The sequence below is a fragment of the Eurytemora carolleeae genome, unplaced genomic scaffold, assembly GCF_000591075.1.
Source record: "Eurytemora carolleeae unplaced genomic scaffold, Eaff_2.0 scaffold983, whole genome shotgun sequence".
Taxonomy (NCBI): Eukaryota; Metazoa; Arthropoda; class Copepoda; order Calanoida; family Temoridae; genus Eurytemora; species Eurytemora carolleeae.
Window position 1 is genome coordinate 75786 of NW_019397015.1, and position 22564 is coordinate 98349.

At 31.0% G+C, this 22564-nt stretch overlaps 2 protein-coding genes across 4 annotated transcripts; both read right to left on the reverse strand.

The window, feature by feature from the left end:
• Positions 1–1425: 1425 nt before the first annotated feature.
• On the reverse strand, positions 1426–4869 carry LOC111711131 (uncharacterized). The gene is made up of 5 exons (XM_023485389.1): positions 4802–4869; positions 4095–4219; positions 3624–3657; positions 2884–2914; positions 1426–1507 (listed from the first exon to the last, which is right to left on the reverse strand). The coding sequence occupies exons 1-5, from the start codon at positions 4848–4850 to the stop codon at positions 1426–1428; spliced, it is 321 nt and encodes a 106-aa protein (XP_023341157.1). The 5' UTR covers positions 4851–4869.
• A 63-nt stretch (positions 4870–4932) lies between these two features.
• On the reverse strand, positions 4933–21875 carry LOC111711122 (sprouty-related, EVH1 domain-containing protein 2). 3 transcript variants are annotated; one of them, XR_002767185.1, is made up of 19 exons: positions 21724–21875; positions 21046–21120; positions 20567–20624; positions 19371–19544; positions 18123–18190; positions 16540–16609; positions 16371–16424; positions 15394–15447; positions 14996–15034; positions 13992–14115; positions 13390–13504; positions 11300–11734; positions 10848–10897; positions 9012–9213; positions 8782–8832; positions 7562–7638; positions 6589–6648; positions 5640–6461; positions 4933–5470 (listed from the first exon to the last, which is right to left on the reverse strand). XR_002767185.1 is itself a non-coding variant. In XM_023485377.1 (18 exons), exons 3-18 carry the CDS (start codon positions 20586–20588, stop codon positions 6347–6349), a joined length of 1710 nt encoding a protein of 569 aa, XP_023341145.1. In that variant the 5' UTR covers positions 20589–20624; positions 21046–21120; positions 21724–21875; the 3' UTR covers positions 4933–6346. The 3 variants fall into 3 exon arrangements, 2 of the variants coding, with proteins under 2 accessions (XP_023341145.1, XP_023341147.1); XM_023485377.1 differs by having other exon boundaries at positions 4933–6461; XM_023485379.1 differs by lacking the exons at positions 14996–15034; positions 15394–15447 and having other exon boundaries at positions 4933–6461.
• Between the last annotated feature and the right edge of the window lie 689 nt (positions 21876–22564).

Consider the following 22564-nt stretch of genomic DNA (forward strand, 5'->3'; position numbering starts at 1 on the left):
TATGGATGAGGAGAATGATTAAAAGGAAGATTGGGAAAAGAAGAATGATTAAAATGAAGATTGGGAAAAGGAGAATATGGCAAAGGAGAATACATGGATCGAGATAAGGAGAATGAGGAAAAGGAGAAATGAATATTTGGAAATAGTGAATGAGGAAAAAAAGAAAGGGGAATGGGAAAACAGAACAAGGAAAATGGGGAATAGGAAAATGGGGAAAAGAGGAAAAGAAGAAAAGAAAATAGGGAAAAGGAGAATGAGGAAAACAATAAAGGGGAGGGGAAACAAAAAAAGAAAATTGGGAAAAGAATAAAGGGGAGAAGAAAACTTGTTTACAGAATGTGCCCCTGCTGCAAGCAATAAATCACAAATGAAATGCTAAATGATCCACTAGGCACTTATACATAAACTATGAATGAAGAATTGAAGAGTTTTGAATTTCTTTTTTTTACTTTACATCCAAGAGATTGATCTGAACAGAGAAACCTTTTAAGTGAACGGTTGTGAATCGGATATGCCACTTTAAAAAATAAAAGGTTATATAAAATCACGCATCCAGACCCTTTAAACGAATAATTAAGATTGATTGTTAATTGGTTGCTATATTTAAATAAGTAATTAATGAAGAGTGCTTGGCAGAGCGGAAAATTTCACTTTGCACAAATTATGTCTACAAAAAAAAACGAAACTTTGAAATGCTCGGTAACCCTTTAAAACTCAAAGAAGATCTTCTATTAGATATGGATAAAAACGGAGGAATTGTCAAGGGGAAGGGTAAAACAAGGGTAAGTGGTAAAAATGACATGATTTTGTAAAAATTCCAAAATTCTAGGATTTCATTCTCAACAATTTTGTTCCTGCCGGCATACCTTTTATTAAGGTACATTTTCCATCAATACTATTATNTCGAATTATACCTGAATCCTCCAACTATAGAATTCAAACTGAATCCTCTTTCTAAAGAATTCTACCTGAATCCTCCGACTATAGAATTCTAACTGAATCCTCTATCTAAAGAATTCTACCTGAATCCTCCAACTATAGAATTCTAACTGAATCCTTTATCTAAAGAATTCTACCTGAATCCTCCAACTATAGAATTCTAACTGAATCCTCTTTCTAAAGAATTCTACCTGAATCCTCCAACTATAAAATTCTAACTGAATCCTCTATCTAAAGAATTCTACCTGAATCCTCCGACTATAGAATTCTAACTGAATCCTCTTTCTAAATAATTCTACCTGAATCCTCCAACTATAGAATTCTAACTGAATCCTCTATCTAAAGAATTCTACCTGAATCCTCCGACTATAAAAACATCCAGCTGTAAGCTCTGATTATCAACCCGCCTTGTGTTTATGATTATTGATTACAATAAGGAACTTTAACATTTTAAATCAAAATTTTGAAATAGAAAACTAGTGAAATCTAAAAAGCTGAATTCTGTGAATAGAATTTCATATTCTGTGTTCCTATATGAACCACGCCACAGCTCAGCAAATTCTTCTCTCTAAAAAAGAAAAAATTTCGGAAATAATTTTAATATTTTTTTCAATTGTAAGCTTAAACTTTTTAAAAATAATTAACTAAATAAATAGGTAAATAAGTGAGTTTATAAAAATCTCAGGATTAGTTAGACTTAAAAAGTAATTAAGGATTATAATAAATAGATGGAAATAAAACTATCTCAGGATTTTATAGAATTAAGAACTTTATCAGGATTATATAGGATTAAGTACATATCAGGATTATATAGGATTAAGTACTATATCAGGATTGTATATGGATTAAGAACAATATTAGGATAATATGGGATTAAGAACTTTATCAGGGTTATATAGGATTAAGTACCATCTAAGGATTATATAGGATTAAGTACTATATCAGGATTATATAGGATTAATTACAAAATTAGGATAATATAGGATTAAGAACTTTATCAGGATTATATAAGATTAAGTACTATCTAAGGATTATACAGGATTAAGTACTATATCAGGATTATATAGGATTAAGAACAATATTAGGATAATATAGGATTAAGAACTTTATCAGGATTATATAGGATTAAGTACCATCTAGGATTATATAGGATTAAGTACTATCTAAGGATTATATAGGATTAAGTACTATATCAGAATTATATTGGATTAAGTACTATATCAGGATTATATAGGATTAAGTACTATATCAGGATTATATAGGATTAAGTACTATATCAGGATTATATAGGATTAAGCACTATATTAGGATAATATAGGATTAAAAACTTAATCAGGATTATATAGGATTTAGTACCATCTAAGGGTTATAAAGGATTAAGAACTTTATCAGGATTATATAAGATTAAGTACTATATCAGGATTATATAGGATTAAGAACAATATTAGGATAATATAGGATAAAGAACTTTATCAGGATTATATAGGATTAAGTACTATATTAGGATAATATAGGATAAAGAACTTTATCAGTATTATATAGGATCAAGAACTTTATCAGGATTATATTAGATAAGTAATATCTTAGGATTGAATGGGATTAAGAACTTTATCAGGATTATATTAGATAAGTAATATCTTAGGATTGAATGGGATTAAGAACTTTATCAGGATTATATTAGATAAGTAATATCTTAGGATTGGATGGGATTAAGAACTTTATCAGGATTATATTAGATAAGTAATATCTTAGGATTGGATGGGATTAAGAACTTTATCAGGATTATATTAGATAAGTAATATCTTAGGATTGGATGGGATTAAGAAGTAGAAAAAGAATCAAATTATAAAAATGATGAGATAATCTGGTTTAATTAGTTGAAAGAAAAAGTTCCACGTGCAGGAAGGATATTAAAGTTATAATCATGAAATGTTCTATTATTACCTTAATATAATTATATGGCAGGTGGTGGCATCTATGAAAAAAAATACTAAAACATACGATAAATTGGCCTGAGGTTCTAATTAATGAATATCAAGATTTAGAACTTTGTTCTAGAGTTAGTTAAACTACTTCTGCGGAGTTGCTAATAGTGCACTAGCTAGGTAGTTCATCTAGTCACACCTAGTTCAACTAATTCTCTCTATTCAATTTATCAGGCCTCTGAACATAAATTTTCCCCACAATGCAAAGCTGTAATTGAAGACATTTCGTTGATTTATATATTTCTCAGAATCTCAGGGGATACCAAAGATGGCAGATTGTATCAATGTGGATGGTATTGAGAAAGAACCAAATCTACCCCCCCCCCCTTTCCACCTTCGGTAGTTAACCTGAAGGCTTAGGATCTGTTTCATGTGCTCAACCAGATCTTGGAGTTGATCGTTCTCGTCGCTCACTGTTCAAATATTAGAAATAAACAATATCAGTGATCTAAGTCTATAGTTTTACTTGTCATTTTTACATAATTTTCCCAAAATTTATTACTTTTTTATCATCTCCAGTTAGGGAAAATCAAATTTTAGTGTGAAAGAAGGAGGGTTATGGAATTTAACAAAAAGTTGTATTTAGTATTTTGGGGGTTTATACTTTTATTAGTAACCCCCCCCCCCACCCCCCCTCCCATAAAAAAAATTTAAAATTGCAGATTTTCTCTGAAATATGTGGCAAGTTTTATATATTTCCTTCACTACCGATGAATTCTATATTCAGGTCATCCTATACTAATAATGTTATTGATCCCGTATAGACAGAAGTCCCAAACAGAAAAGTTTAAAATTGCTAAAATACAGCTTTCATTCTCTTACAAACACTTGAGATCCGGAACCCTGCCAAAATGGAATAAATCCTTAAGTTCAGACAATTTTTCTAATATTATAGACATGAGATTTAAAAATATGTTTATTGTAGACGGTAAAAAATAAAAATATGAATATATTTTATTACACTTCACTCTGGTGACCTCTGTAAAAAAGTCCATATAAAAAGAATCAGTGATTGAGTCGATCTTTATCAATGAATTAAGTATACACAATCTTTCACCAAGCCCACCCGAACAATTTAAATTTTGTATCTTACTAAAACTAATTTTTATATCTTTCAATTTTGGTGAACTTAATATCATATTTTTTTAGGGGTCATAAAGCACAATATTCCTGGGTTACAGCCACCATTTCATGTTCACCGACATACAGATACTTGTCTCGAGGAAACAATTCCCGCGCATTTTCTCCAGCAAACTTTGAAGAGATTTGGTGCAATTTTGTTAATTTGTCGAAATCTGAAAACGCTATTTTCTTATTTTTAAAAAGTTAAGTTGTATTAGGGATAAAAGGAAATGACTTTTGATGATTTGGGGCAGAAAATAAAAGATTGAGACATCAAAAGACAACATTTTATCCTTTTTTTAGATACATTTTACCCAAAACTTCGTTGATTGCTCCCTAAAAACTGTTTATTTTCCCAATTCTGTGGAATAACAAAATTTCAAAAAGAGGGGGGGGGGGAAGAATAAGGATTTTTCAAGAAAATATACACCCTGTCACAATCAAAGCGAATGAATAATATCTAATAATGAAAATTTTCTTCAGTTCAACTTTTTTTATTTTCCATTCCGAATGAATCAAATTTTAAACCTTATTCCAAAGATGTAGGAAATTATTTACTTCAGTCCAAAAATGTAGCAAATTATATACTTTAGTCCAAAAATGTAGCAAATTGTATACTTTAGTCCAAAAATGTAGCAAATTATTTATTTCAAAAATGAAGCAAAATTTTTAAGACTTGAAAAAAATTAAGGCCATCGTCCTTCATAGAAAATAAAAACGCGTTTTAATGGTTTCTTTATTTAATAGGTTCTCTCCTAAAAATGTAGAATCGCTCTTTGCTTCACCGTCAACAAAAAGAACCATCTTATTTTATTCTAAATCTGAAATTATTTCCAATACTTATTTCTTCGTCTCTTCTTATCTCTCCTCTTAATGAAAAAATATGGAAATAAAATACATATTATTCCTTCTACGGCGAAATATCACATTAATATAATCTTTAGTATACGTGTAGGGGGGGGGGGGGGCTACATTTTGAGAGAAAGGAGACACAGCAAACAAAATTCATTTAGAGCTTCTGCTCCAAATAAAGGCGAAATAAAAGCTACATTATCAAAATATTATTTTAGAGAAAGACAGAAGGGCATACCAAACTGAAAGAAATAAGTCTTATATAAAGTAACAACAAAATTAAAATGTTTTCAGAGATACCCTACAATCTCAATACTTCATAAATAAGTGTTAAACATGGTTAGTCAAAAAACTTTACAGTGAAAAACAAGCAAAACAATAATTTTTCGCATTTATCAAACAGTAAAATGAGATATTTATCGTAACATATATATAAATGTATAATAAAGAAAATCGACCATGGTGGCCGAAAATGTGAAAATTTAGAAGAACCCAAAATATTTGATTGTGTTAAACAGGAAAAAATAGATATAGAAAATCCACTGAAAAGTATTTAAAACACTCAGTCTGAGCTAAAAACTTTAGAATTGGATGGATAACCTTAATATAGATCGCTTAATCTAAAAATACCATGTCGTACTTTTCCCCTTTTTTCGGATATATCTTAGAAGTAATAAAAGAGGAGATGACGATTTGATCTCGATATCCACAATTCTAAAGTTTTCAGCTCTGGTCATATACTGTTCTGTTAGGAAAGCTCTTCAAGACTTTAAGCAGCCGAAATACAAAAAATCTTAGTTAAGCATGATGCAAAATGCTTCTCTTCGGCTTGTCACGTAAAAAATAAATAAATTTTCAAATTTATGTTTACAGAAGCATTTTAATATTTTACTGGTTTTGCAGGCAGAACAAACAAAATTTGAAAATATATGCAAACAAGTTTTCTATAAAATTTTTAGCAGAAGTATTCATTGAAACAAGAAATGTAAATTTGGGAATAAATGTGCGATACAAATATAGAGTGACTGGTATATGCAACAATTATTGACTAATAATCTAAAAAAGATTGAAACTAAATTTTTGGCGCTGACAGGCACACTAATAGCTGCTCGCGGTTTTACGATGATAATTCGGCACGATTTAACGCACGAACGATTTCTGTAACAGATGTGGAAATGATTATTGTTTCAATTCTGACATTATTTTAAGATTGCCGACCTTGAATGTCGAGAATATGATTTACTTTAAGCAAACCAAAAAAAAATATTTGGTTAACAATACAGTCAACAAAAGTCTTGATTAAATACACAAGTCAGGCCTAGATTTGCAAATTTGCAAAACTAGCGCCAACTTTTTAAAATGATTGTTTCCATAATTTCAGTCTAATAAGATATTTGGAGGATTTTCATTTTTTGCTCCGCCATTTTGAATTTTATTCGCGGGGTTTCTTAAACAGGCACGTGTTTTCCACCGCAGGCATGGCAGGCCCGGCCACAGGAATAGCAGGCGGTCAACATAGGATACAGGCAGAGACAGGGAACCAACACGGCCAACAAGGATAGACTAAAACAAGTTTTTATTTAACAAAATTACTTTGGAATTAAAGCTAATATGATCACAGTATTGAGCATGTAAACGTACAAATGATAAAAAATGTAAATTTCTATAATTTTAATGTTAAAAATGTTACCCAAGCCATCGTTTTGCTAAATGACCGTCTGTGTCGGTGCAAGTGCAAATCTCTTCCTCACTAAAATAAATAATTAGGAAAGATTTTCAAAAATTATATAAAAAATTTAATTTTAACTATGTTGTTGACTTTTTAACTTGTCTGACTTACTGTTTGGTTTAGATGTCTTGCTGTTTAGGTGTCTAGGTTTCTAGGTGTCTAGGTATCTAGGTGTTTCGGTGTCTAGGTTTCTGGGTGTCTGGGTGACTAGGTGTCTAAATGTCTACGTGTTTAATGAAATAAAGTCAGGATGTAATCTCGAGATGAAATTACGTGTCTAGGTATCAAGCAGGCTAGCTATCTAGTGGTTTAATTGTCTAATGGAATGGCTGTCTAGAATTCTCTTAGGCTGTCTTGTGATCTGGGATTCTATTAGACTGTCTTGTGATCTGGGATTCTATTAGACTGTCTGGTGATCTGGTATTCTATTTGGCTGTCTTGTGATCTGGGATTTTATTTGGCTGTCTGGTGATCTTGGATTCTATTAAGCTGTCTGGTGATCTAGGATTCTATTAGACTGTCTTGAGATCTGGGATTCTATTAGACTGTCATGTGATCCGGAACTCTATTCGACTGTCTTGTGATCTAGGATTTTATTTGGCTGTCTTGTGATCTGGGATTCTATTTGACTGTCTGGTATTCTGGGATTCTATTTGGCTGTCTTGTGATCTGGGATTCTATTTGGCTGTCTTGTGATCCGGGATTCTATTTGGCTGTCTTGTGATCTGGGATTCTATTTGGCTGTCTTGTGATCTGGGATTCTATTTGGCTGTCTTGTGATCTGGGATTCTATTTGGCTGTCTTGTGATCTGGGATTCTATTTGGCTGTCTTGTGATCTGGAATTCTATTGGACTGTCTGGTGATCTGGGATTCTATTTGGCTGTCTGGTGATCTGGGATTCTATTAGGCTATCTGGTGATCTGATATATTTACCTGAAGTTTTCATCTTCATAATGACAATGGTACAACAGACATTTAGCACACGCCAGACAGGATACACAGTCGATACACTAAACAATATAATGGTTTGAATAGATGATACATGATACAGTTGATACATTGAACATAATGTTTGGTGGATTTAGGATACACAGTCGATACACTGAACATAATAGTTAGAATAGATACAGGATACAGTCGATACACTAAACATAATAGTTAGAATAGATACAGGATACAGGATATTCTGAACAATATGTTAGTAAGAATAGATACAGGATACAGTCGATACACTAAACATAATAGTTAGAATAAATACAGGATACAGGATATTCTGAACAATATGTTAATAAGAACAAATACAAGATACAGGATATTCTGAACAATATGTTAGTAAGAAGATACAGGATATTCTGAACAATATGTTAGTAAGAACAAATACAAGATACAGGATATTCTGAACAATATGTTAATAAGAACAAATACAAGATACAACAGAGAATATAATACTTCGGATGGATACCATAAAGGATACAGTAAACAATATAAAAGTTTGAAAGAATACAAAAAACAAAAAAAATAAACTTAGATTTTCACAAATCGTCGATTTGACTTTAAGCTCTAAATCTGTAAAAAATAAAACCATTTTGAATGCGTTAGTTATCGTCTTCCATCATTAAATTGTATTCGTGAGGTTTCCTTTTTCCAAAAGAAAACATCTGTTGAGCAAAGAGAAATTGTATCGAATGTACATTTAATTACATTTCTCAATATTTCAGAATAGTACGAAACCGTTAACTTTGTAAATTAAAGAAATGGTTTTTTTGAATAAAAAAATAGATAGATATTAATAAAAGAATGGTTCATAAGGTTCATTGGTTCATTGGTTCATTGGTTCATTGGTTCATTGGTTCATTGGTTCATTGGTTCATGATCAATGAGATAATTTGTTTAAATAATAAATGCGTAGGATGTAATATTTGAATAAAGGACTGAGGATAAATAAAGGAATAAAAAACAAAAGAATGAAAGTACGAAAGAATGAAAGAATGAAAGGATGAAAGTATGAAAGTATGAAAGTATGAAAGTATGAAAGAATGAATCAAGAAAATAATGGTTAAATAAAGAAATGAAAGGATGAAAGGATGAAAGGTTAAATAAAGAAATGAAAGGATGAAAGGTTGAATAAAGAAATTAAAGGATGAATTGAATACCTGTCTAACTCTATCCGGAGAATAGCTGCAAGACCCTTTCTTATTTTCGCTCTGAAAGAAAAATTTATAATAATATAAGTCATTTTAATATTATAACATTATAATCAAGTGCCCTTTGATAATCAACAAAAAAAAACTAAAATAACGATTAAAAACCCCCTGAAACTGTTATTAAAGTTCCTAACAATACAGATAAAAATGTTTAATGCGATTTAATTTTTTTTAATTACCTCTGAATAGAGTTCCTGACAGTGGGCACATCTTTCATAATGGAGACGACATCCACCTTTCTTTTCTTTCTTTCCTTTCTTCCCTTTCCAATCCTTTTCCTTTCCCGGGCTAAACGTATCCTCCAGGCCTAGGCCAGCCGTCTGCCCCTTTAAGCTTGATATGGAACATCGTCGGCCGCCGTTTTTACCCATTCCAGGCACCCTGACAATAACAGAATATCGTATCAAAAACATTTTCTCGGAAAAAGTAAATTATGTACAGCAAAGTTACTATTATGTTGGAGAATAGCCTGTGTCCGAATTTAATAAATTTAAGCCGCGTCTCAAATTCCCCAAGACCGATTTTAATTGAGCCTCGGCTTAGATCTTGAAAAATCAAAATACAATTTTAAGTGGAACCAACCATATTTGAACAGCGGCACAAATTCTATAAATTCCTCAGAGCTGAAAACTTAAGAATGGGATATCCTTAATCCGGATCGGTTAATTAATCTGGAGATTAAATTCATGAGGAGAACAAGCAATATCTAATCTGGAGATTAAGAAAAAGAGTGGATCAAGCATTAATCCCGATATCCACAATTCTAAAGTTTTCAGCTCAGGGTTCTTCAGCTTAGCTGGATATCTTAATGTTGATGGCTAATTCTTAGCCGCAGAATTTATTTCAGTGTGAAATTCTGTCATTGGCGGATTTACGACTTCAGTGGCCGAATTTACAGAATTTGAGCGGCGGTTTAAATTTAAGCCGCGGTTTAAATATGGTTGGTTCCACTTAAAAATGTATCAAATGTTTCAAGATTTAAGCCGGCGCTGAATTTAAACCGGGTTTTGGCGGCTCAAATTCTTTAAATTCCATCTAAGGATTCTCTGATTTAAATCTTTAATCATCTTTAAAGTTTGCCTCCAGAATATCGCATATCGAGTTCAACCACTGAATTCACAGGATTCACAGAAACCAGTTTTAGTAAAGGCGTTTTTAACTACGTATCTTGAATCGGTGATTCAAGATTTGTCAATATATCAAAACGCTTGGACGATAGGTAATCCATGCAACGAGTTCAACGACCTAGCTCAAATTTATTAATTCCGGTCATAGGATATCCAACAAACAAAAAACTAAGAAACTTCTTATCAAATGAAACCGCAAATCCGGGAAATAAAAATATAAAAATCTGGGAAATTTTTTTGGATCCATAACTCAATATAGAGTAAAGGGATCTAATACATTTTTAAATGTTGTGTAAAAATAATAAACTTATGACCATGAATAATTCGATTCTAATATCTTTAACCAATGTCACATTCATTATTTTCTATCAAAAGCTTTGAATATTATTAAAAATCTGCTGAAGGGTTATATAATATTAGTAGACAAATTTTCCATTATCAACCCACATAGGTCAATACGCAGCTAGACTAAGACGTACTAATGATTAGAAGGCTTTTCCTAAAATCATGTGATGACTAAGCGATACTGGATATGGGAGAAGACTTAAAAGGTTTAGCGCACAATATAAACATTTTTCCTTTATACAACGCAACTTATATGAAATAAACATGACAAAATAAGCATATTAAGTTTTGAAGTTGAAAAATAATAACTTCTAGGATAGTAGAGAGAGGGCCAGGGTGAATAAAAGGAACACCTATATTCAAAAACAATGAATTTATCTTAATTAATAAATAAATCCTAATGTTGATGACGAGATTCCTTTTTTTTTACGATTAAAATAATAATCATTCATGGTGGGAGGGTATAATGATTAAATTATGAGAATAATATTGGATATTAATATTAATAACAAGAATAATAATAATAATGATAAAAAATCTTACATATTAGAAAGTGTGTCTAGGTTAGGGTAGTGATATTGAGGGTCTGGATCCTGAACGCAAATATTAAAATAAGAAAAATTAATTATTTGAAAAATTTGGGAATAAAAAAGACAATTGTTCTGGTAAATCATTTAAAGATAAGCTCTTGAATTCAGAAGTTTTAGTAGAAATATCTTAGTTCTATCAAAAGTTTAAGGCTCTGAATAATTTAGCACATGCAAAAGCTCAATTATACGCAAAAAATTGTACTGTGCACAGATAATTTTTTAAAAGGTAAAAATTAATTTGTATGACAAATGTTGATAAACGCAAGTGTTTTTTTTAATTATCAGCTTTTTTTAAAGTTAACTATAAATGCGCTGTATAATTTGGAGTGTAGATGGAAAAACTTCTGAAGTTGAATTTTAAAAAAATGTTAGAAAAAAATTTCAACATTGAATTTGCGTATTTTCCTTGATATCGAAGCGTACATAGGTATCACTAAAGTTATCATTATCCAACCGTAAGCACTCTTTCCCCGGCCCATAGTCACCCTTGTCAGGACTATACGGCGCTCTATCCGGGCTATAATGCCCTCTATCCGGGCTATAAGGAATCCGGCTGGGGCTATAATGTCCCCTATCCGGACTATACGGCCCCGGATCAGGACTATAGAGCCCCCGACCAGCCGGGCCCGATATCACAATATACTTATCACTTTTAACACTGAGTGCACTGTTATTGGTTCTAGAGAGTGGCTGCTGCTCAGAGGAGTGCAACCACTCGTAAATATTGTCTCCAGGGGGGCGGGGGGCACCAGGGGGGAGCCCAGACCCCCTTATGGAACCCCTGGTGTGCCCCCCAACTGTATTAGAACGGGTTAAAGGATGAAGCCTCTGGGAGTTTAACTGAAATCAAAAAGAAATATTTAAATTATTAAACAGATTAACTAGACTTGTTCTTTGGTTTGTATCCAAAACAAATAAATTTGAGTAAGACCTTACACGATCCCCAAGAGATTTAAATTTACCATTCAAGATTTAAAAATTTCACTTCAAAATTTTTTTTTAGAATTTAAAATGATTCAATGATTGCCGAGGACATGTTTTTATTTACGGATTTAAGATAAATACTAAATAAATTTCATTGAGGATTTAAGATTTTAACTAAATAAATTTCATTGAGGACTCAAGACAAACTTAACTAGATAAATTTCATTTGAAGATTTAAGACAAATTTAACTAGATAAATTTCATCTAAGGATTTAAGACAAATTTAACTAGATAAATTTCATTGAGGATTTAAGATAAATTCAACTAAACAAATTTCATTTAAGGATTTAAAAATACTAAATAAATTTTATTTGAGGATTTAAAAAAAAATAATCAGCTTTCAAAATCTTGACTCGTACTTTCATATGATTATCGATTGATTTAATAATAATATTCTGGCAATGAAAGTTTTGAGCTAGTAAATGGTTAAAATTTAATATTTAATGAATGACGTTTTTGTTCTTAATCATGCATGCTCATTCATGATAAACACACAAATATAGGAATAAAATAATAAATAATAAATGGATGCATAAAAGGACGAATATACGAATAAATGCATAAATGCATAAATGCATAAATGAATAAATGAATAGAGGATGAAAGAATGAATAGAGGATGAAAGAATAAAAGAATAAAAGAATAAAAGAATAAAAGAATAAAAAAATAAAAGAATAAAAGAATGAAAAAATGAAATGATGAAAGGATCAAAGGATCAAAGGATTAAAGAATGAAATGATAAAGGATGAATGAACGTGGTTAAGTATAGGTGAAAGGATGAAAGAATGAAAGAATGAAAGAATGAAAGTATGAAAGGTTGAAAGAATGAAAGGATGAAAGAATGAAAGGTTGAAAGGTTGAAAGGATGAAAGTATGAAAGAATGAAAGTATGAAAGGTTGAAAGAATGAAAGGTTGAAAGGATGAAAGGATGAAAGAATGAAAGGATGAAAGGATGAAAGAATGAAAGGATGAAAGGATGAAAGAATGAAAGGATGAAAGAATGAAAGTATGAAAGAATGAAAGTATGAAAGGTTGAAAGAATGAAAGAATGAAAGTATGAAAGAATGAAAGTATGAAAGGTTGAAAGAATGAAAGGTTGAAAAGATGAAAGGATGAAAGAATGAAAGAATGAAAGAATGAAAGTATGAAAGAAAGAAAGTATGATAGGTTGAAAGAATGAAAGGTTGAAAGGATGAAAGGATGAAAGAATGAAAGGATGAAAGAATGAAAGGATGAAAGAATGAAAGGTTGAAAGGATGAAAGGATGAAAGAATGAAAGGTTGAAAGAATGAAAGGATGAAAGAATGAAAGGTTGAAAGGTTGAAAGGATGAAAATTTGAAAGAATGAAAGGTTGAAAGAATGAAAGGATGAAAGAATGAAAGGATGAAAGAATGAAAGGTTGAAAGGTTGAAAGGATGAAAGGTTGAAAGGATGAAAGGATGAAAGGATGAAAGGATGAAAGGATGAAAGGAAGGATGAATGAAAGGATGAATGAAAGGATGAATGAACCTGGTTAAGTATAGGTGTATCCTGATATAAAGGACTAGAAGAGCTTGGTGTACCACGGGATCGAACACTGTGAGGAGATGTCGGCGGCGGCGATGTAACTCGTGGCGGCGGGGACCTTAAAGGGTATGATTGAAAAATATCAACTTATGAATTATTTTGGACCAGAACTATAATTACAGAAGTCGACTTTTTATTAAAGCTAATTGATTTGATTTAACAAACTTTTTTTCGAATCACAACTTAGTTACAAGTAATAAAAGATGATCTTTTTTAATTGACAACTTCTCTTGACTTCTATGATTATGTGCATCCAATATCCATGCTGTTTAACAGCTTGATATAGATCAAAATTGAAATCTAAAGTCGTCTTCATTGTAATGATATAATCGCCTACCCCTATATATTGACTGATCCTTTTGGACCAGAATCAATTATTTTAAAAAGCACAATCATATTCATATATAAAAAATAGAGCTGAAAAATTAGACGGGCTTTGTCATTATTAATACTAATATTCGCTTGAGAATTTGATGACGTCACAGAAAATTTAGAAATGGTAAGATGATACACGTGTTTAAAATATCCACTAGCATGTTCTTTACCTAGGAGAGCTGGGTTGGGAATCTCTCTCTAAAGGAAGATCAAGCATCATGAAGACCTCCCCCTCCACCCCCTCCCCCACATCCATATTGATTTGCAGGGGGGTGTACTCGCCTAGTTCTCCTTCTAAACATTACAACTAATTATCATTCATAAAATAATACTTTCAAAATGTCAACATTATTGCAAGTGACATCAGAGTTGTATGCCCGTACCCTTCACACCTTTTTCTTTTTTGCTGCAGAAATCAGCAATTTACATTTTAAGAGAAACCACAATTTATAATTATCCCCTTTCTCATAGAAACTCAGGAATATCTTTGCCAGATTTGCTGGCAAAGTTTAAAGGGTACCTCTGTGAATCCGACAATGAGTTCGTTTGTTGATAAGTCACTTGAAATAGTGTTTAAAGTAACTTTACATAAATTTTAAAAAAGACACTAAAACGAACAAATAATCAAGGGAAAGTATTTTACTAGTTTTCAGAGGAGATAAAATTCTATGTACTTGAAGTAAAAAAAAAATCTATTTTAATTAACAAGTAAAAAGAAAATCTAAATTTCTAATTTCCGTTCTTGAAAACATCCCGTATAATAATTATTAAAATAATAATTAACTAGGTAACAGATGGAAAAACAAACAAAAAACTGGTTTCATAAATCATAATTACTACAGACAAATACATAATTACAATGTACAACATATAATTTAACTAAAAATACTTAAGTTAGTAAAAATAAGAATGATCCGTAAGTTCAGGGGCGTTAACAGGAATTTGTCCGAAGGGGGGTGGAGGCTTAAACAATCCCCTTGCCTCTCTTTTATGCGCCCCTGGCAAGAATAGGTAACATGCATACACAGCTGGACATAAATCATAAAAAAATACATTCATTTGTTTTTAAATATTGTGCTTAAATCCTCATAATTTTTAAGTTAAAAAATAAAGCTTTCCATGTTTAAAGAAAATGACAGCCATTACACTTATTAGTTTTTACGAGAAACCGAACCTTTTTTCGTCTGGATGTCATCGTAATCTTTAGACGGGTCTATTGATTAATACAAAATAACCATTTAGTTAAGAAAATTTTTAATAAAATAATAAAATAATAATCTAACTTGAATTAAAAATAATATTTTCAATGATAATATTTTCAATGGTAATATTTCAATGGTAATATTTTCAATAGTAATATTTCAATGGTAATATTGTCAATGGTAATATTGTCAATGGTAATATTTCCAATGGTGGTAATATTTTCAATGGTAATATTTTCAATGGTAATATTTCAATGGTAATATTTCAATGGTAATATTTCAATGGTAATATTTCAATGGTGGTAATATTTCAATGGTAATATTTCAATGGTAATATTTCAATGGTAATATTTCAATGGTAATATTTAGCCTGAATTAAAGTCTGGTTCAGGGGCTGGTTTATGAATACATGCAACAGTATTTTCTACTTACCCAGACATGGCAGCAGCCAAATATATAATTAAATACTGCTGACACAAACAGTTAAATACTGCTGACAAATATTTTAATATTGCTGACAAATCGTTAGATACTGCTGAAAAATAGTTGAATACTGCTGACAAATATTTAATATTGCTGACAAATATTTTAAAATTACTGACAAATATTTTAATACTGCTGACAAATATTTTAAAATTGCTGACAAATAGCTAAATACTGATGAAAAATAGTGGACAAGTGCTGACAAATAGTTGAATACTACTGACAAATATTTTAATATTGCTGACAAATATTTTAATACTGCTGACAAATATTTTAAAATTGCTGACAAATATTTTAATGTTGCTGACAAATAGCTAAATACTGATGAAAAATAGTGGACAACTCCTGACAAATAGTTGAATACTACTGACAAATAGTTGAATACTGCGACAAATAGTTGAATACTGCTGACAAATAGTGGACTACTGCTGACAAATAGTTGAATACTGCTGAAAAATAGTGGACTACTGCTGACAAATAGTTGAATACGGCTGACAATTAGTTGAATACTGTTGACAAATAGTTGAATACTGCTGACAAATAGTTGCTGAAAAAAAAGTTATATACCGCTGTCAAATGGTTGAATATCGTTGACAAATGTTAAAGACTGATGACTAATAAACGAATATTGCTGACAAATAGTAAGATACTGCTGACAAATAGACAATTATCAGATACTGCTGATTAATAGGTAGATACTGCTGACTAAAAGGTAGATACTACTGACAAACAGTTAAATACTGCTGACACATATTGCTGCCAAATAGTTTCATGTTGATGACAAAAAGTTAAACTGCTGACAAATAGTTGAATACTGCTGACAAATGATCAGATATTGCTGACAAAATGAAAAAATCAACCTACCGTCCATTAAATCTTCAACTGCCCGCGTAATTCCCTTGTCAAACGTGCGCGCATCTAAGAATACCGAGAAAAAATTAGGCCTTGAATATCAAAAACGAGAAAATATCAAGAATAAAAAGAATGCAACATTTTGAAGTAAAAGAGGTTTAAATATTTTTGTTCGGTGTTCCTGCAGCAGTTTGGAAGGTTAAACCAAACTTTTTGTTTCCTGTTCTCCAGTGATGGAAGGTTGGCATAACCTGAACATGAATATATATATAGAAGATGAATATTAGATAGATATTTAGATAAATAGATATATGAACAGATGTATGGATAGTTTTATGGATAGATCTATGAATAGATCCATGGATAGATATATGGATAGATATATGGATAGATATATGGATAGATATATGGATAAATATATGGACAGATATATGGATAGATGTATGGATAGATGTATGGATAGATATATGGATAGATATATGGATAGATATATGGATAGATATATGGATAGATATATGGATAGATAAAAAGATGGATATATATGGATAGATATATGGATAGATATATGAATAGATATATGGATAGATATATGGATAGATATATGGATAGATAAAAGAATAGATATATATATGGATAGATATATGGATAGATATATGAATAGATATAGGAATAAATGAAAAGAAAAATATGATATTTAGATAAATAATGGATAGATGGTTAGATTGATAATAGATTGATGCTAGAAAAATTAATAGATTGATAGACGGAAAGATGAGATATATAGATTAATTATAAATATTGATAACATCAATTTTCCGGGACTAATCAGAAAATCTTTAAAAAAATGAATGTTAAAAAATTGGTGTATTGCTAATAAAGATTGCATGCAGACAATAATAATAGGTTTTTCGAGTGTTATTTTGGAGTTAAACCTTGGAAAATAATCTAATTTATCTCGATGGATAGCTGGATAGATAGAGATAACTAAATAGAAAAAGTAGGCTCAAATCCGCGAAAAGAATGAATGAATTCTGATGGAATACGGTTTTCATCTTTTCATTCATGATTAATGATATCAATAAACATAATCTTAGATAAGTGTAAAAACTGGAAAAATCCGGATAAGGCCTCAACGGAATGTTTTTTTTCGAAAAAGAAAATGAAGCCCTTCTATGCCAAATAAATATAAAATTTCAAATCAAAAAATAAATTCCTTCTGTACCTTATAAAATGCCGGAAAAATGTAAAAAAATTAATTTAAAGGTAAAAAGGTACTTTAAAGGGTGGTACAATGTGAAATTCAGTACTGGAAAATATTGGAAACACATATTTCCAAATTCAAAATAGGAATTTATTAAACTAACTGTTTCCAAATAGTTTAAAAACGATTTAAAGATAAAAAGCCGAGATAACAATAAGATGAATAGTTAGTGGTGATATTTGTATAAAATGTGATCATTAATCAAACACACAAACACGAACGATAAAGGGTGAATAAAAAATGTACCCTTTTGTACTCTAAAGTGAATTAAAAATTTACCCTTTTGTACTCAAAGTGAATAAAAACTGTACCCTATTCTACTCAAAGTGAATAAAAATGTACACTATTGTAACTCAAAGTGAATAAAAATGTACACTATTGTAACTCAAAGTGAATAAAAACTGTACCCTATTGTACTCAAAGTGAATAAAAAATGTACCCTATTGTACTCAAAGTGACTAAAAAATGTACCCTTTTGTACCCAAAGTGAATAAAAAATGTACCCTATTGTACTCAAAGTCCCGCTTGATGGTACAACTAAGCACGTCGTGATCATCAGATATTCGTCTCCCTAAAATAGAAAATTTATATTAATTCTTTAAAAATATGTGCTAACATTTAATACTCCATGAGGAAAAATATGTGCTAACTTTTAATACTCCCTGGGGAAAAATATGTGATAACTTTTATTACGCCCTGGGGAAAAATTTGTGCTAACTTTTAATACTCCCTGGGGAAAAACATGTGCTAACTTTTAATACTCCATGAGGAAAAATATGTGCTAACTTTTAATACTCCCTGGGGAAAAATATGTGCTAACTTTAAATACTCCCTGGGGAAAAATATGTGCTAACTTTTAATACTCCCTGGGGAAAAATATGTGCTAACTTTTAACACTCCATGAGGAAAAATATGTGCTAACTTTTGATACCCAAGGGGAAAAATATGTGCTAACTTTAAATACTCCAAAGGGAAAAATATGTACTAACTTTTAATACCCATGGGGAAAAATATGTGCTAACTTTTATTACGCCCTAAGGAAAAATATGTGCTAATTTTTGATACCCCCTGGGGAAAAAAAGCTAACTTTTAATACTCCCCGGGGAAAAATGTGTGCTAACTTTTGATACCCCCTGGGGAAAAATATGTGCTAACTTTTGATACCCCCTGGGGAAAAATATGTGCTAGCTTTCAATACCCCCCTGGGGAAAAATATGTGCTAACTTTTGATACTCCCATGGGAAAAATGGATTTTTAAAGATTATTTTACCAAAACTAACTTCATCACAATTCATTAAACAAATATGGAGATTTTTCCACTTTTTAACAAAATATAATATTTGAATTTTCGTCAAAATCTACCTTTTTCAGATTTTAAAAACTGTAATAACTATTATTACATTCCCGAGGCTTCTAAAGACCTTGTTGGGTCCTTAACACATATTTTTGAGTTAAGAAATCAATTCTAATTAATGTTTTCGGAGTTGTAAAACCGCAACTTTAGATTGCATCCCTAGGGTTGTAATCTAACATTGCAATTCTGGTTTCAGGGTTGCAAAGTAAATTTCACGGATTCAATAGCGTCATAATGTTGTTCATAAGTTGTAAAAAGTGTTTTACTCCCAAATTGTATATATATATATTGTATATTGTATATATACATATTTTATTATAATTATAAAATTCTAAGTTATTTTTCTTTAGAAAACAGAAAAACAAAGTCGAAATTTTCAGTCCACATCTTTCTGTACCTATTATCAAGTATTCGTAGAGACAGTATCCTTCACAGTTTTCCGCTCCGCCATTTTCAATTCGGCTTGAGGTTGTGACACGTTCCAGGGCTCCGCCAAGGTCATCCTCCGCCAATTTTCGTTTACGAACAGCAACCATTGAAAGCCCTCCGCCTCCAAGAGGTACCCATCCGCCTTAAATAAATAAAAAAATAAATAAATAAATGAATAAGTCAATCAATCAATGAACTAACCAATTGATCAATTAATCAGCCAATCAATCAATCAATCAAGTAACCAATCAATCAAGTAAGTAAACAATCAAGTAAGTAACCAATCGATAAAGTAAACAATCAATCAAGTAACCAATCAATCAAGAAAACAATCTATCAAGTAACCAATCAATCAAGTATTCAATCAATCAAGTATACAAATCAATCAAGTAAACAAATCAATCAAGAAACCAATCAAACAAGAAAACAATCAATCAAGTAACCAATCAATAAAGTATCCAATCAATCAAGTAAACAATCAATCAAGTAACCAATCAATCAAGTAAACAAATCAATCAAGTAACCAATCAAACAAGTAAACAAATAAATCAAGTATCCAATCAATCAAGTAAGTAAAAAATCAATCAAGTAAGTAAACAATCGATAAAGTAAACAATCAATCAAGTAAACAATCAATAAAGTAAGAAAACAATCAATCAAGTAAGAAAACAATCAATCAAGTAAAAAAACAATGAATCAAGTGAACAATCAATCAAGTGAACAATCAATCAAGTAACCAATCAATCAAGTAAGAAAACAATCAATCAAGTAAACAATCGATAAAGTAAACAATCAATCAAGTAAACAATCAAAAAAGTAAGAAAACAATCAATCAAGTAACCAATCAATCAAGAAACCAATCAATCAAGGAAACAATCAATCTAATAACTAATCAACCAATCAATCAATCAAGTAACAAATCAATCTAATAACTAATCAACCAACCAATCAATCAACCAACCAATCTGTAAATTAGTAAATCAAATTTGTGCTTTTTGATCTGATTCAATTATTCGTTCACATATTTACTACATAGTACTAGACAAGCAGTTCGAATACCATACAGATGCTTTTTAACAACAATTTAAAAAAAATAAAGTCCTTTTAATTTGCCAAACTAAATTTTCAAAAAGAATTAAATGTTTCTTTAAAAAGTTTATTTACCCGTTGAATCGTCTCTCATCATAACCTGGGCCCGGACCCGGACCAGGGAACCATCCCTAAAAAATACATTATTTTTAAATGTTTATACTCAATACTTTTGTTTTGTATCCAGATCAAGTATCGATCTCCATTTTATGCAGATCTACGGAGTATTTTTCGATAATACATGGTCGGATAACTTAAGTTTAGGAATCAACCATTGATCCTCAAATTGTAAATGCCGTTATTGGATATCGAGATCACGTAGTAAAAGATTAAGGATGCTTTTCACAAAAGTTCCAACATAGCTAGGGTCGAAATCTTAGGAAAATTTGCTGAAAATTTTTTTAACATTCCAAGATTTCTGAGAAGGAATACATTCATTTTTTTTGTAAACTACAATATTTTGTATTATAGAAACCTGTGAAACTAAAATATCATTTTGTATTATAGAAACCTGTGAAACTAAAATATTATTTTGTATTATAGAAACCTGTGAATCCACAACTTCGGACATGATTCAACACAATCTGTTTGTTTCTTCAGATTTCTTCTTTTTCTTCCTCATTATCCTCCTAAACATTTTAAACTTCAAGTTGTACACATCTTACCCTGTATCCTGTACCCTGTATCCTGTATCCTGTATCCTGTATTCTGTATCCTGTACCCTATACCCTGTATCCTGTATCCTGTATCCTGTATCCTGTATCCTATACCCTCTATTCTGTACCCTGTATCCTGTGTCCTGTGTCCTGTATCCTGTATCCTGTATCCTGTATCCTGTATCCTGTATCCTGTATCCTGTACCCTATACCCTATACCCTATACCCTGTATCCTGTATCCTGTATCCTGTATTCTGTACCCTGTATCCTATATCCTGTATCCTGTACCCTATACCCTATATCCTGTACCCTGTACCCTATACCCTCTATTCTGTACCCTGTACCCTGTACCCTGTACCCTGTATCCTGTACCCTGTATCCTGTACCCTGTACCCTGTATTCTGTACCCTATACCCTATACCCTGTATCCTGTACCCTGTACCCTGTATCCTGTATCCTGTATCCTGTATCCTGTATCCTGTATCCTGTACCCTGTATCCTGTATCCTGTACCTTGTATCCTGTACCCTATACCCTGTATCCTGTACCCTGTACCCTGTACCCTGAATTCTGTACCTGATTGAGTTCACTCATTCACACCAAGTATAGATGAACAGTCAACAAATAAATTGTTTGACACAACTTCCAAAATTACAACTAATCGAAAGTCGTAGAATTTGACTTATTTGCAGTTAACACAGAAACAGTTTTCTTTCTGAGCTTTTAATGCATCTGAAAAAAAGCAGTTTAAATAAATTATGATTTTTTAAATACATGTTTTGTAATTGTAAATGCTATTTAAGATTTAGCAAAAACATAATTTTTCAGATGTAAGTAGACATAAAAAACAAGGCATGAATAATTATGTTTATTTTATGGCATGAGTTGCATAAAATTGAAGAATTTAAAATCCCTCTCGTAAAATACGAAATAGATAACATTACTTTTACCTAATTCAGAACATTTTTCAGTTCTTTACGATGCTTAAATAAATAAACAAAATTCTTAATTAATAAAATAATATATTAAGATGACTAATAACAGCTGACAATCAGACATAAATAAGGTTTAAATAGATCTGATAATCAGACAAATAGATCTGATAATCAGACAAATAGAGATCGATAATCAGACATAAATATGGTTTAAATAGATCTGATAATCAGACATAAATAAGGTTTAAATAGATCTGATAATCAGACATAAATAAGGTTTAAACAGATATGATAATCAGACATAAATAAGGTTTAAACAGATCTGATAATCAGACATAAATAAGATTTAAACAGATCTGATAATCAGACATAAACAATGTTTAAATAGATCTGAACATCAGACATAAATAAGGTTTAAATAGATCTGATAATCAGACATAAATAAGGTTTAAATAGATCTGATAATCAGACGTAAATAGGGT

Coding starts and splice junctions, on each gene's coding strand:
- LOC111711131 (XM_023485389.1), bottom strand. CDS start 4,850: ATGGTTCTTTTTGTTGACGGTGAAGCAAAGAGCGATTCTACATTTTTA. Junction 3,658..4,094: donor AAATGGTGGCTGTAACCCAG/GAATATTGTGCT, acceptor TTATTAGTATAG/GATGACCTGAATATAGAATT. Junction 1,508..2,883: donor TGCCATATAATTATATTAAG/GTAATAATAGAA, acceptor TTTCTTTTTTAG/AGAGAAGAATTTGCTGAGCT.
- LOC111711122 (XM_023485377.1), bottom strand. CDS start 20,588: ATGATGAGAGACGATTCAACGG. Junction 15,035..15,393: donor TGAACCAGACTTTAATTCAG/GCTAAATATTAC, acceptor ATTAATCAATAG/ACCCGTCTAAAGATTACGAT. Junction 6,649..7,561: donor TATGAAGATGAAAACTTCAG/GTAAATATATCA, acceptor TATTTATTTTAG/TGAGGAAGAGATTTGCACTT.